This window comes from Lagopus muta, chromosome 6 (genome assembly GCF_023343835.1).
Source record: "Lagopus muta isolate bLagMut1 chromosome 6, bLagMut1 primary, whole genome shotgun sequence".
NCBI classification, from domain to species: Eukaryota; Metazoa; Chordata; class Aves; order Galliformes; family Phasianidae; genus Lagopus; species Lagopus muta.
Window position 1 is genome coordinate 865,588 of NC_064438.1, and position 14,517 is coordinate 880,104.

The 14,517-nt window shown below is 42.4% G+C and overlaps 1 protein-coding gene across 1 annotated transcript in view; it reads left to right on the top strand.

The window, feature by feature from the left end:
• The window catches only part of CSTF3 (cleavage stimulation factor subunit 3), a 43,597-nt gene extending 29,136 nt beyond the window's left edge, over window positions 1-14,461 (top strand). Inside the window, exons 4-21 of the mRNA XM_048949659.1 lie at window positions 4-36; window positions 413-510; window positions 1,921-1,987; window positions 2,084-2,118; window positions 2,234-2,360; window positions 4,552-4,629; window positions 4,811-4,973; window positions 5,409-5,518; window positions 5,947-6,063; window positions 7,057-7,131; window positions 8,414-8,557; window positions 8,649-8,751; window positions 9,350-9,419; window positions 10,559-10,754; window positions 11,831-11,984; window positions 12,376-12,470; window positions 12,591-12,651; window positions 13,772-14,461. Coding sequence (XP_048805616.1) covers window positions 4-36; window positions 413-510; window positions 1,921-1,987; window positions 2,084-2,118; window positions 2,234-2,360; window positions 4,552-4,629; window positions 4,811-4,973; window positions 5,409-5,518; window positions 5,947-6,063; window positions 7,057-7,131; window positions 8,414-8,557; window positions 8,649-8,751; window positions 9,350-9,419; window positions 10,559-10,754; window positions 11,831-11,984; window positions 12,376-12,470; window positions 12,591-12,651; window positions 13,772-13,974 — 1,929 coding nt within the window. The 3' untranslated portion in view covers window positions 13,975-14,461. The remainder of the gene's footprint in view (window positions 1-3; window positions 37-412; window positions 511-1,920; window positions 1,988-2,083; window positions 2,119-2,233; window positions 2,361-4,551; window positions 4,630-4,810; window positions 4,974-5,408; window positions 5,519-5,946; window positions 6,064-7,056; window positions 7,132-8,413; window positions 8,558-8,648; window positions 8,752-9,349; window positions 9,420-10,558; window positions 10,755-11,830; window positions 11,985-12,375; window positions 12,471-12,590; window positions 12,652-13,771) is intronic.
• The last annotated feature ends 56 nt before the right edge of the window (window positions 14,462-14,517 follow it).

The window sequence follows — 14,517 nt, forward strand, 5'->3', positions numbered from 1 at the left end:
TAGATTAAAGCAAAAAATTATGACAAAGTGGAAAAGGTGAGTCCTGTTAATATATGCCATATAACTCTATAGCAAGAACAAGTAGCTTGTGATTCAGCTAACGAGATTGAAAAAAAAAAGGAGAGCTGCCATTGATTGTGTTGTTGAAAATACAGATACGAAGTTTCAGTAACATAGACTTTGTTGTAAGCAAACTGTAATTAGTAAGTTAGTAGAGGAATCTCTCTGCTTAATTCTCTCCAGTTTCCTTGCGTAGCATAAAGGTGCTTTTGTCAAAGGATGAGTAGTTTGCCTCGTTATTTCTTATATTTCAGTTATAAAGACAGAGGTTTTATTTCGTAGTGCATAGTGTTAAAAGTAGAAGCTTAACATTTTTGGAATCCTGATCACGTCTTCTTGATGTATTGAACAGTTATTTCAGCGATGCCTTATGAAGGTTTTACACATTGATTTATGGAAATGTTACCTTTCCTATGTACGTGAAACCAAGGGGAAGCTGCCTAGTTACAAGTAAGTTGACAGCGCTGCTCTGAATTCGTGTTATGTGAATCTTCACTTAATTTTGGAGGAAGGGGTGGGAGGAACTGCGGAACTGCCGGGGGACTTTGCAGTAGAGTGGGTTTTGCGGGTAATGCTATTTAATCTGCATTTTGGAAACACCTTCTTTAGAGTTTCTTGGTGAGCTTGGTGAGTGAAATTACCTCTCAGTCTGGGTCTGGGTGGAGAGGTGGGACAGCAGCAGGGGAGCAGCCAGAGCAGCCGTGCGTTCCCCGCACCCGAGGCTGGTGCTTGGGCTAACCTGCAGTGCGCCTCTTCCTCAGTTGCAGGCTGCATTGTTCTTCCCCCTCTTCTCTGCCCTGTTCAGGGTCTCCACGACATTCAACATTGCTTCCACTTGAGGTGCTACATTTGAATAATAAAAGTAAATCATGTATTAGAGTGAGCTTGGGAAGGCCTACCGAGCATAAAAAAATCAAGGTGTCAAAACTAGGGGGTCTGTTAGTTTTCATCTCTTATCATTACTGCATTTTGCTCGTTTATTATCCCCTCAACAGTCTGATGCTTTTCTTCCTGCTTGAGGTTTCAAGAAATATCAGTAGCTTTCAGCGTTCTATGCACTGTTTCTTTCCCAGCCCACCATAACCTCTCTACAGCAATCTGGATGGTCACTGATCCATTAACAAAAAGAAATAGACTTCTGTTTTTTAAAAGACTGTTTTGAAATAATTTTTAAGAAGTATTTTCCTCTTCTACCCTATATCTTTTTTCCCATTTAACTTTCCTCTATTTTTCCTGATAACATGGACAAAAAAATTAGGGAAGTAATGAAAAATATTTGAGGAAAGGAAACAAAAGATAGTGGAAGAGTAAAAGCTGTTTTCATTGGAAATTGGGCAAGGAAAAAATTCTGTGGACATCTTCAATTTTGGGAAAATCACTTTGATTTTGAGGGGGGTAGGAGATCTTATGAAAGATTCTGGCTGGGTTCCACATGTGGAGCTGCTCCTCATTGTCCCAGGTTTGATGCTGCTAGGGAGCTACAAGGTTTGGGAGTTTTGAGAGAGAAAAGGAAACCACAGGTACATCTGCTGGGTAGGAGCCTGGAGACAGCAGTTCTATCTTCTCCACTTCCTCTGCAGTTTGTGTGCTTGGATTCCCACGTTCTTAAGGAGGGGGTCTCGGGAACCATTAATGTGCTACATTGCCTCCAATAAATGCAAACGGCTTTCTTTTAAACAAAAATCTATAGGCAGAATTGAAAGATGTCCCAGTGCAAAGTTCTGCTCTCAGCTGTTGCGTGATGCTTTTTATTCCTCAAGGTTTGCTTAGACTTTGCTGCACAAAAGAATGCAGAATAAAGAATTTTTTAAAATACTGAAGAATTGCCCTTTGGTCTTTGTGGTTTGTTCTTTTCCTCAGAGAAAAAATGGCTCAGGCTTATGATTTTGCTCTGGATAAGATTGGCATGGAAATCATGTCGTACCAGGTATGTTTCTGCTATGAAAACACATCTTATTTCTAAGTTGATATCAAGTACAGTTAAACACTGATTTCATCATATGTACTATTTTTTCTTGAATAGATCTGGGTGGATTACATCAATTTTTTGAAGGGCGTGTAAGTACCTTGAAAGATTTTTTTGTTTCTTTTTTTTTTAAGTCAATATAATGTCAATGTTCATACCAGATATGATCTGTTACAGCTGACATTAATCTCTCTCCCCAACATTTAGAGAAGCTGTAGGATCTTATGCAGAAAACCAGAGGATAACAGCTGTCCGCAGGGTGTACCAGCGTGGGTGTGTGAATCCAATGATTAACATAGAGCAGCTCTGGAGAGATTATAACAAATACGAAGAGGTAATCAAAAGCTTAACACTTGTTTGTGACTTAAAGATATAATAATCTTATAATCAGGTACGGTGCCCAAAATCGGGTCCACTAAATTAGGTGCAGGAGATGACAGGTACTCTGCAAAGAGGCCCTTCTGTACCATGATGGTGGTCAGACACTGGAGCAGGCTTCTCAGGGAGGTGGTTGATGCCCTGTGCCTGTCAGCGTTCAGATAACGCCCTCAGGAGCACGCTGTACCTTCTGGTCAGCCCCAAGGTGGTCAGGCTGTTGTCGTGGCGAGCTTTGAATGGCCCTTCCAGCAGAACTGCTGTCAATGTCACACTGTCACACTAAGCACAGTAGTGCATGGTGGGTATGACGGCATTTGGCTGTGATGGTTTGGATTTCCTCTGCAGTATTAAGTTGCACGTTCTCAAGTGCATACAAAATGCTCTTCACCATTACAGCATTGACTCAGGTGAGTCTGCTGCCCCACTGCCATCAGCAACGTCCTCGTTGTCCTCAGCTCAATGACCCGGAGGCTGATCAGTAGCTTTCATAAACACTTCTGGTAACAGCTTGTTAACCTGCCCCGGTCACACAGGTGGGAGTGCTGAACTGGGAGTCCATGCCTCTGTGCTCAGCACTGCTGGGCAGGCACATTCCCACAGCACCCACCTACATCCCATACTGCACCCACATTGCATTGGTCAGCCATATGCTGTAGAGGGAAGAAGGGACCGTTTCTCCTTGTTTCTGACTACACACCAATTGTAGGACTGGTGACAGGAGGGCCACCGTGTTGAGCTGGCAGGAGTGCCTCCTGGCACCCATAGCCCTGAGCATGTCCTGCAGTAGCCTGGTGCTGCACTCATGGCAGCCACTTGAGAAGAACCAAATGATCTGCCCTCTGTGCTGGAAAATGCTCCATCCCACTGCCAACAGCCTCCCTATAAACTTTTGTCTCTTCCGCATCCATGCTGTAAATGAAAACTATTGCCACTTGTTCCTACCACTTCCATTGGTACACAGAATGCTGTCAGAATGGACTGTCAGAATGTCAGAACGCCTGGCCTGTGTTTATTCTGTGTCTTCTTGGTGAGGCAAGGAGGACAGGGCAGCTGTACAGACAGCACTGCTCATCTGAGGGGAAACCACTGCTGCAGCAACAGCCCATTGAAAGTGATTGGTGTGCAGCTCCTAGCACCAAAGGTTACTGTGTGTTTGCTGCAGCTAAAACATGCTTGAGTAAAAGCCTTCAACTTGCCCGCTGGCTCAGTTGGTAGCAACTGGGTAGCAGTGTCATGTCAGCTGCACGGGCTACATGGGGTGCTGCTGGGTTTATGTTCTGTGGCTGTCCCAGATCTCTCAGCAAGAAGCCAGCTGGTGCCCATGGCATGTTGGTACCCAGCTCAGATGCCTCTTTGGAACAGGACTAAAACTGTGTTGTTTCCTCAAAATCCTGCCAAGCACTTCAGGAAGATCAACCCTGACCCAGGCCTGGGCAAAAGGGCATTGCTTGTCCTGCCATCAGAGCCGCTCTGTCGGGTAGGCGCTCCTGGGACCCCATAGCTTGGCCCACATCCCCATGGTGTGAGCTGTGCTGTGGGGCAGCACCATGCCCTCAGCAAGCAACTGTCTGGCCGGGCATTGTGCCAGGCACTTGTGGGTCTCACAGAGGGATGGCTATGGCCATCCAGTGCTTCAGGAACGGGGCAGAAGGCAGAGCAGTGAGATTTGACTTGTCCAGGGAAGCTGAACGGTTCCTATGCTGTCCTCACCTTCATCTGGTAGACAGCACACAGCAGCTGGGCAGGGAACCACGGCTCTGCGTAGGCATTGGCCACGATTTAAAAGGAAAATTCTAATTTGCAAACACATTCATGCTTCTGCTTTCTCCCCCATCTGATTTATGTAAAGCTCATTGTGTTTTGAAGGCCGTGGTAAGATTGAAAATGTACTGAGATGTTTCAAGTCACCTAAATTTTAGCATTGAATTTATTCCCTTGCAAATAGGTTCTTGCCCTTGTGTGAAACGTTTATCAGGAGGAGTCCAGAACCTTTTAAGATCTGTGTTTGAAGATGGCTTTCAGCTTCCTGCTCACTTTCGCGTTCTCCTTCGGGCTCTTTCTGTATGAAATGAGATTTGGCAATTCCACGTTGAGCCAGTATATTACCAATTCTATGTTACCAATTCCCTTATTTTGCCCTTCTGCAGGGAATCAATATTCACTTAGCGAAGAAGATGATTGAAGACAGGAGTAGAGACTACATGAATGCACGACGTGTAGCAAAGGTACAAACTTCTGATACGCTTTGATTCCATTCCACAAACGGGCATTACGCATGCTTCTCACTTGAACAGAAAGTGCACGTTAAGGCATTAAGCTTGGCATGCTGAAATACTCATATCAGTTTCATAAAGCGAGTTTTTAATATGCTTAGATCTGCTGTTCAAAGCATCATTTCTGTTCCAGGAGTATGAGACTGTCATGAAGGGGCTGGACCGCAATGCCCCCTCTGTCCCCCCCCAGAACACCCCACAGGAGGCTCAGCAGGTGGACATGTGGAAGAAGTACATCCAGTGGGAGAAGAGCAATCCTCTGCGTACAGAGGATCAGACTCTCATCACGAAAAGAGGTAATTAGGTACCACTGTAGGGTATGAAGGGTTCTATTTCTTAGCTCCATTGACGGTCTCCAGGGTAAATAATAATATTTTAGCATTCAGGGATCGTGGTGTAGCAGAAGTTGGTCAAGTTTTTTCTTTCCGTTCTTGAATTGTGTGGATGTATGTTTTTTTCTTTGAGCCTGTTTAGTTTTTGCTGAAGGCAAGCTGAAAGCCATGTGTAGATTTGGGTACAGCACTATGGCTGTGTGCCACCAAACTTGGGAGTTGCTGGTTGTGATTCATCAAGTTCCAATGATGTAAAAACTGCAATTGTGATCATTCCGTTCAAAGCCCGTTCGTATTAATAGTTTCTAATTTAATCGCTGTTTTCTGTATGTCATTGTGCAAGGTAGTACTATTTCTGCAATAATATACAAGGAATATTTCTTACATTTTTCCCCCTAGTTATGTTTGCCTATGAGCAATGCCTTTTGGTTCTGGGACATCACCCAGATATCTGGTATGAAGCTGCACAGTATCTTGAGCAATCTAGTAAGCTGCTAGCTGAAAAAGGGGTAAGGAGAATGCTGATAGCTTTTTTATTTTCTTATTTAATTGCTTTAACACGGTGTACTGTTGTTAATGTTTTCTCAAATAATATCCAAGGGGGGAGTGAAAAATCTCAAGCATCTTAAGTTGTGTCACATTCAGAATTTTAAATTTGGATCTGTTTTAATTAAAAAAAAAAAAAAAAAAAACCAAACCTCACCCTGCATCTGGGATGATAAGAATTAAGAAAAACTGCTGTAGTGTTGTCTGGTTTTAGGTTGGGGTTTGTTTTCTTGTGAGGTTTTCTTTGACATCTGATTCCTTCAGTACTGGGGAGATGAGTGACCCCTGCTTGGAGTGTGATGAGGGCGCTCAGTGGAACTTGTTGTGCAGAGAAGAGAATCCATGGGCAGGCTGCAGGCATTGAACTATTATCACATTTATTTTATAACAGGACATGAACAATGCTAAACTTTTCAGCGATGAGGCTGCCAATATTTATGAGAGAGCCATCAGCACTTTACTAAAGAAGAATATGCTTCTCTATTTTGCATATGCAGATTATGAAGAGGTGAGCAAAAAGCGATGTCGTGCCATAAACCCAAAGGCATCTCCCTTCAACACACCAAATACACAGGCATTCTGAACATTTAACTTACTGATTCTTCTAACTTTAATCCCATCCAATGTTTCTGAGACTAAGCTGACAAAATGAGGAGGGAAAAAAAGCATAGTTTTAATTGTTTTGAAAATGTAAGGTCTCTCCGCTTAACTCCATTTTTCAAACAACTGTGAAAGTGAAACTGGTTAGTTTACATTTACCAGAGCATCAGTTTCTTCACTTACGAAATAGGGTAGGAGAGCATCTTTTCTGTCAAATTCTTGGAGGCTGAATTTTCCCTTGGCTATCACGGTGTTACACAGACTCGATGAGTGATGCCTGGCACTGGTTGGTTTTGCACATGAGCCATCAGGAATGAAGACGACGTCCCATTGATCAGCTGAGGTCTCACACATCTGCAGTTGGGTGCATTGTGCCCGCTTATTGTAACTTGAGTTTCTGCAGGAAGATCTGGGGCATAAAAGCAAACCAATCTTCACCCTTAAAGAAAAAGCCTCCCTTGGCTTTCAGGGCAGCCTCGAGCATCCAAAGCATACCAGCTATTAAAGTTTTTCAGTGTTGCACAACGCAGCATGGAGGGCTGCAGTTGGCAGCAAACAGAATGGGATTCTTTGAAATGTGTAGGTTTGGAAGTGAAGATGGTGATTTTCATATTTGCTGTGCAAGTTACTTTTTGTTGGAGAGGAAGGAAATTGTCTTCTTGGCCTGAACACCTAAAATGGCCATTCTGCTGCACTATTACTAAATTAGATGGCAGGTCTCTATGAAAAGCACACTAGGAAAAACAGAATGGGGAAATTAAAGGTGGACGTATATTGTTTCCAACTGAGGAAAAAAAGAAACAAAACTCTTTTTTTTCTCCTTCATACTGATTTTTGCATCCCCACAGGTGGTTTGTAGCAGTATTACTAAGCAGTCTGTATTTTTGTTTATGTGCTTTAGAGTCGAATGAAGTATGAGAAGGTGCACAGCATATATAACCGGCTCTTGGCTATTGAGGACATTGATCCCACTCTGGTAAGATGATCTCCTGTATTGAGTTCTTCCATATTTGCATTTCCACCTAAGTGCACCCACCACACGGGGATGTGCTGACGTGAGGTCTTTGGGTCGCAAGAAGAGCTGAGCAGGTGGAGATGGCAGAACTGGATTGGGATTGCAGCTGGTTTGGTAACTCCAGGCTGCCAGCCATCCAAACGCACCAAGTCACACACACATTTACTCTCTGTGTCTTTTGGAGAATCTCTTAAAAGAAGTTATGAAGGTGTCACGTTTTATAAAAAGCTCATAAAGAATTGGTGCACGTTTTTTGCTGGCTCAGCTGAAATTTCCCTTCGCCTCCCCTTTACAGATTAAAAGCACGTCGCTTTTGCCTGTTGCCTTCCCTAGAGAAATATATTCTTCTGTGTAAAAATAAGCTTGCAGATAAAATTGTAGTTCACCACGTAGTTGTTAAGGTGTGTTGCTGTGCATCTATTTTTGTTGTGCCGTAACAGCGTTGTTCCGAGTGTCAGCTGTGCTGGCACAGAGCAAATAGGGTGCAAGCTAACCTGCCCTCAACAGATGCCTTAGTTTGTAAATAGGTGTGACAAAGCAGGAGAGAGAAGTAAAAAGGTCTGAGGTCGAAAATTAAGCCGGTGGGTGCCAGAGGAAAGGTATCCATTTACTGGCATATTCTATTCATTAAACAAAGACTACAAAGCTTTCCTCATATGCTCCTCTGAGAAGGCACAGGCCAGCCCTTCCCACAGGAGGAATGCAGGTGTTTGTGATCTAATTGTGAGCGGAGGAAGAAATGCAAATCACAAATTAGCCCATGAATTAGATAGCACATTCTTGACGTTCTGATCAGGTATGGCTATTTGCAGACAGCATGACCTGTGTCTTGGCTTCCATAAAAAAGAGGTTTCCATGGGCTTTTTGCCTCTTCTTTAGCCCTATGGGTGTCTTCACTTATTGGAAAATTGTTGTTTTTACAGTAAATCCTCTTTCTCAGAAGGTACAAGCTTATGGAAATTACACTCGTCTAAGTCCCCTGCCTTGAGAAATGTGTGTTTTAACTATTTTCACTCTGGGCAATTGGTCTTAGGTATTTTCCATTTTTTAAATTCATATGTGGATAATTTTGCCTTGTTGTTTTTAGCATAGCAACGCAGAGGCAGAACACAGTCTTGTTTGTTTCCAATGCACCTTGTTAGCTGTAATTTGTGAGTAAGGATTCTTTCAAGCAGAGCTACAAACTGCATATCCTAGCACTCTTTGTTATCACTGAAGGTAACGCTAATATGCTCTTTTGTAGGTTTACATCCAATATATGAAATTTGCAAGGCGAGCAGAAGGCATAAAATCTGGAAGAATGATATTTAAAAAGGCCAGGGAGGACACCCGGACCCGCCACCACGTCTACGTTACTGCAGCTTTAATGGAGTATTACTGCAGTAAGGTAATTACAGGTGCTTGCTTTGGTCCTGAAGCAGCACGGGACAGCGTGCGTCTCGCTGAAGCTGATGACTTTTTCTTTTTAATGTTTGCAGGATAAATCTGTGGCCTTTAAGATTTTTGAGCTTGGGCTGAAAAAATACGGAGACATTCCAGAATATGTACTGGCATACATCGACTACCTGTCTCACCTTAATGGTAAGCTTCACGCACTGAGGTGGCCGAGGAAGCATTGGGCTGTGTCCTCTGTGAGCTGAGCAGAGGTAGAGCTTTCTTCTGTCACCTGTAAGCATAAATATATACATATTTTTGAGTCAGAGTGTCAGTAATTTTGTGATAGCTGTAGGTCTCTGTGAATAAATGCAAGGCCTTTCTGTAGATCTCCATCACAGTGAGCTGGCTGCTCATTCACAAATGAGAACTTTTGGTCTAATAACTGTGGAGGAATATACAACAGGGCCCAATTAAAAGTTACTGAGATAAGCCGTTGTGGTAATTAAAGAAAGCTGAGGAAAAAAAAACAGTTATCCTGAATAAATGGCAAACAATTGTGCTGTTACTAAAGAACCTCTATGGGGACAAGTGTATCGTGACAACAAAAAGAAATTTGCAAATAGCAAATTCGCAGTAGAATCTAACGCTGTTATATTGTTGTATGCATGTTCAGGTTTTGTTCTCATTACTGAAAAACAAATCAAGGTATCAGAATGTCAGTCTTTAGTGCAGTGTCCACACCAAAATGAGCTGTATTTTACTCAGTATAATTTTTTATTTTTTTTTCCTCCTGTTTTTAAAGAGGACAACAACACAAGGGTTTTGTTTGAACGTGTTTTAACTTCAGGGAGCCTCCCACCTGAGAAATCGGGGTAAGTTTGCAAAGGATGCTTTGCTACACTGAAAAGCCACTTTCAACTACAATAGCACAAAGTACCGAGGGAAAAAGAGAGAATTAGCTACAGATATTCCTTCCCCCCTTAATGCTGTCTAAAATAGCAGCAACCGGACAGATTTGTGCAGGTTCCTATCCTGCTCATGGTGACGGCCATTCACTTGTTGATTTTTAAAACCTTGTTGACATGGAATTGTGAGGGAGAAAGCGCAAGGTCCTGCTGCGTGGTAAGCACTCAATAGTTTTAGCAGGTTATGCCATGTACCACTCAGTGGTGCTTCAGGTAGGTGAGGAAGGGGAGCTGATGATGTCTTTCAGGTGAGGAGAATGCTGAACTGTGCCCAAGCAACCAAAATAAAACTATGAATGAACCAAAAAAGGCACAGATTGACCACTCACTGGCACATTTTCATTGCTGCTGTTTAAATTTATACTCTGCAGAATAGTTACTAGACCTTTTGTGTCCCAGGTGTTCACCATTATTATTACTCTGTCAGGCACAGGCATCAAAACTAAGAAATCAATTATTGCCCTGCTGTGCATGGTCATTCTACATTTCCCTTAAAAGGAAGGGAAAAAACAAACAAACAATAAAACAGATTATCTAAAAGCAGTATCTTCTTCAAAGGTGAACTCTGAAGTGGAAGTTGAACCATGTCCAGAAGTATGGTCAGACGTTGCTCAAGTTAGACATGAGGTTTTGCACAAACCTGAGTTGCACAGGACCACAGCGCTCATCCAGTTCAATCCCCTGCCATGTGCAGGTCGCCAACCAGCAGCCCAGGCTGCCCAGAGCCACATCCAGCCTGGCCTTGAATGCCTCCAGGGATGAGGCATCCACAGCCTCCTTGGGCAACCTGTTCCTTTCCTTTTCATGACAGGGTCTATTGCAGAGATGAGCTGAGTGTATGGTGACTCAAGTCCTCTACTACTGAAAGCTTTTACCAAAATATGTGAGGCGCTGGGATAGTAATGGATGCTACAGATCAAAATTAATAAATGCTAGAGATGGCAGTGTGTTCCCTGATTTACCTCATGAGCATCTCTCATCTTGAGATTTTATATTTTGGACTTTTTTCTCCTTCAGTAACTGTTTGTTTATCTGTTCTTTTACAGGGAAATCTGGGCTCGGTTTCTAGCTTTTGAAAGCAACATTGGTGACCTTGCCAGTATCCTCAAAGTTGAAAAACGGAGGTTTACAGCATTCAAGGAAGAATACGAGGGTAAAGAAACAGCTCTGCTTGTAGACAGGTATAAGTTCATGGACTTGTACCCTTGCTCTGCAAGTGAGCTTAAGGCTCTTGGTTATAAGGTAAGTAAGTGGGTAATGCCTCCTTTTACTGTTACTGGTTTCAGTCATAGCAAACTTGAGCGGTTCCTTCTTTAGCGCTTGTTTTTTTTTCCTGGTAGAATCTTCCTCCTTTGTTTCAATTGTAAATGATAATTAAAGTGCTTCAATGCCGCTTTTTGGAATTTAAATTTGAGGCCAGAAGCCTGTGCCTAGTGGTCTCCCATCACATTTCTGACCACATGTATTTAAGTGGTGCATGAGTCCCCTGCCAGTCCATAGAGCTTTGGAAGTCAGTAAGATGGGAGTTGTGTGTTAATAGACTGCCAGAGGCAGAAACAGCTCTGCTGGAGAAACTGCTCTTTCCCTTATATAAGTAGGAACAGAACCTTCAGCTCCTATCTCCAAACAAGTGCCTCAACTTCCTTTTATTTCTTATATAGATAAGTGATTTCTGAGAAGAAAAAAAGGTCAGTGAAGTTAGCAAAACAGCCGAACTGTTGGGCTTCACAATCTTAAAGTGATCTGATAGGTGGGAACGAGTCACAGTGAGCCACTGAATGTTTTTGTCTTAAGGCATTGCAACAGAGATATTTTGAAGTCACAGGTGTGTTTGAGAGAGCGTAGGTCTGAGATGTACCTAAGACAATTCAGGCCAGGGGCTGGTTTGGTTTCTTGTGACATACCATAATAGAATCACTTGAAGTGATGCACGTGAACTGCCATACAATTCGTTTATTTTCCAGCTAGAGCAAGCTAGAGAATGAAATGAGGAAGAAATGGTCATTGTGAAGCTTAATGGTCTGCACCTGTTCACCTAAATCTTCTCAACCTAAAAATGGTGCCATTCAAAAATGCTAAATACCGCTCCATTCTGAAACAAAACCACGTGTTTCCATTCCCAGCTGAACAGTCCCACTGTAGGACTGCAATGTGTGATGACAATATGCAAGCTTTACCCAGATGGTCTTCTAAGAGGGCAGCTGTTGTTGTCATTATGATAAAGCGAGAAGAAATGAGTGGTCCAGAGAGATGTTTTGTTCTGCAGTTTAAACAACGTGGTAATGCCAAGTTCAGTGCTGTCTTGTTGGCTCTCACAGGACGTCTCCCGTGCCAAGCTGGCAGCTATAATCCCAGACCCCGTGGTCGCGCCGTCCATTGTGCCTGTTCTCAAAGATGAAGTTGACAGAAAACCCGAATATCCCAAACCAGACACCCAGCAGATGATTCCATTTCAGCCACGACACTTAGCACGTAAGTCAGAAGTTCAGTCTGCGGTGGCCGTGGTTTACCCAGCAACAGGCTATTAGCTGGGATGCTCAGCAAACCTAATCACACAGTCTGCCTCAGTCACACAGATCCGTTCTTAAATGTTAGGCTTTGCTTAAGTGGAGTGCTAAGGGTATGCGTGTATGTTTTACCCACATCTAAGGTCACATGAAAATAAGTACAAGTAGATTTTGTGTCTGGCAAGTGGTAATAACCTGTTGCATACACTGCTCATAGACTTTAGGTCAGTAACTCAACCATATGTAATTAGGCAAAAGTAACAGAGTAGTAATTATCCGCACCTAATAATAGAGCTGTTAAAGCAATACAAGGCTTGCTGTCTTGCACTGGATTCACATACTTTTTCTTCCCACAGCTCCAGGTTTACATCCTGTACCAGGAGGTGTATTTCCTGTTCCACCAGCAGCTGTCGTCCTAATGAAGCTCCTGCCACCTCCTATTTGTTTTCAGGTGAGCTCTGAAAGCTTAAATTTGTAGCAGTTGTTCTAATTGGACAGAACCACATTATATACGAACTCTATTTGAAATATCTCTTTTTTGTTTGTTTGTTTTTTTTTTTAAACAAAACAGGGTCCCTTTGTTCAAGTGGATGAGCTCATGGAGATATTTAGAAGATGCAAACTGCCAGACAGTAAGTCAAGTTATTTGTTCACTCTGCTGTCTGTGGTAGTGTGCGTATGATTCACTTTACATATGGATATTACTGTCTAAAACGCAGGCCTCCTGTATAGCTGCAGATGTATAATTATTATTTAAGAGCATATTGTTGAGTTGGCTGTGGTTGTAGGCTGGGATCAATCTAGAGACGTTTGTTCAACTGTGCAGGAAATCAACATGAAGTTAAAAAAAAAAAAAAAGCTGAAAATCACCAGCTGCTGCTTCAGTAACATTTCGGTGGTAAACATTAAAAGAAAGTAAGGTTTTCAGAACACCCCTTCAAAGAAGAAGGCAGTACATGTAGCAGCATAATAACTGTAATGAATTAAATTACAAATTTGCAGCGTGGTTACAGATTACCTAGCAGCAAGATATTAAGGAAATGCTAAATGCATTTAGCAAACTTTGTTAGAGAAAATTCCAAGTCTTTGGTCATCTGACTTTGTGCCTTGGTCGACGTAACTCTGCCTGCACACTGAAGCAGTGCTTGAGAACAATTCCGGAACAATGTTTTCTTAGCTCCTACAATGAAGGTAGAGTTCTGGCATGTACAAAGAGGACAGGTCTGTACGCTGGGCTTCCATGGGAGATGACTCACGTGGTGCTTTTCATTCCTCTGCTGGCTGAAGAAGCAAATGATCAAAGAGAAAGCTAGGATTTGCTTTCCGTTAGAGGGAAAGTAAAACTCCTACTTAAATTATATATGGTATTTTGGAAGTTTTCTCTGTTCTTAACCAGAAACTGGCTTGCTGTGCATACTTGGTGCTGAGTCATGAACTAGGGCTAGCATTGCCCCAGTAGGCCCTGCTATTTTATTAAGCTTCCAAGCTGACCTCAGTATGTGGATGATGCAGCAGCATTTACTTCATAAGCAGTGCCTGCAACAGCTCCAAGTTTTAGACAGTTGAGACTTAATTCTTAAGATGTTTGCTTGCACTGTTCTGCAGATGTTATGTTCCTGAAAGCTCCAGAATGACTGTGTCTTGGTGTCCCCGTTGGCATGATTATTAATTTTTATTCCAAAAGCATGACTGCAACTGTACTCAGCTTTGCTGAAACAGCTTTCTAATCACAGATTTAATCTCTTTCTCAAGCTGTTGATGAAGCTGTACGGATAATTACTGGAGGCCTACCTGAAATAGCTGTGGAAGGCAATGGACCTGTGGAAAACAATGCTATGCTCAATAAGGCTGTCAAGAGATCAAACGAGGATTCTGACGACGATGAGGAGAAAGGTTCAGTAGTTCCCCCTGTACACGACATTTACAGAGCACGACAACAAAAGAGAATCCGGTGAAACAAGCTTGGAGTTCTACTGTGACAAGGACTTGCATTGAGTTTGTCAGTCTCTTAAATGTAACGCGTTTAAAAGGGACAGCTGCAAAGAAAAAAAATCTTGAAAATGGTTTTGTTACTGTGGTGCCTCTCTTCTGTATGGTTCTTGACCCAAAAACAGACAGAACAATCTTAGAATGTGCTCTGAACAAAACTAGGTTTTCAGAACCAAAAGTGCAAAATGTCTAACTGCATTTTGTTCAAGGGTGTTCACATCTACCACTTGAAATCTTGTGGGTTTTCAGCAGTTTTATTTTAAAAACTGGATGGCTTATAATTGTGAAGCATTTTTAATTCACATTTTCTGGAAGACAGTTGTTCTCAGCTTTGTCCATGTAGTGTCCTGCCTTACTGGTCGTTTTTATTTATGGCAGAATGTTTGGAATCTGTTTTGTAGTTGAAAGTGGGAGAAAACATTCCTTTAAAATAAAAGGAGATCGATAACATCATGCCTCATTCTGCTTTTATTCAAACACAACAAATTACTTTTTAAATACTACTCAGC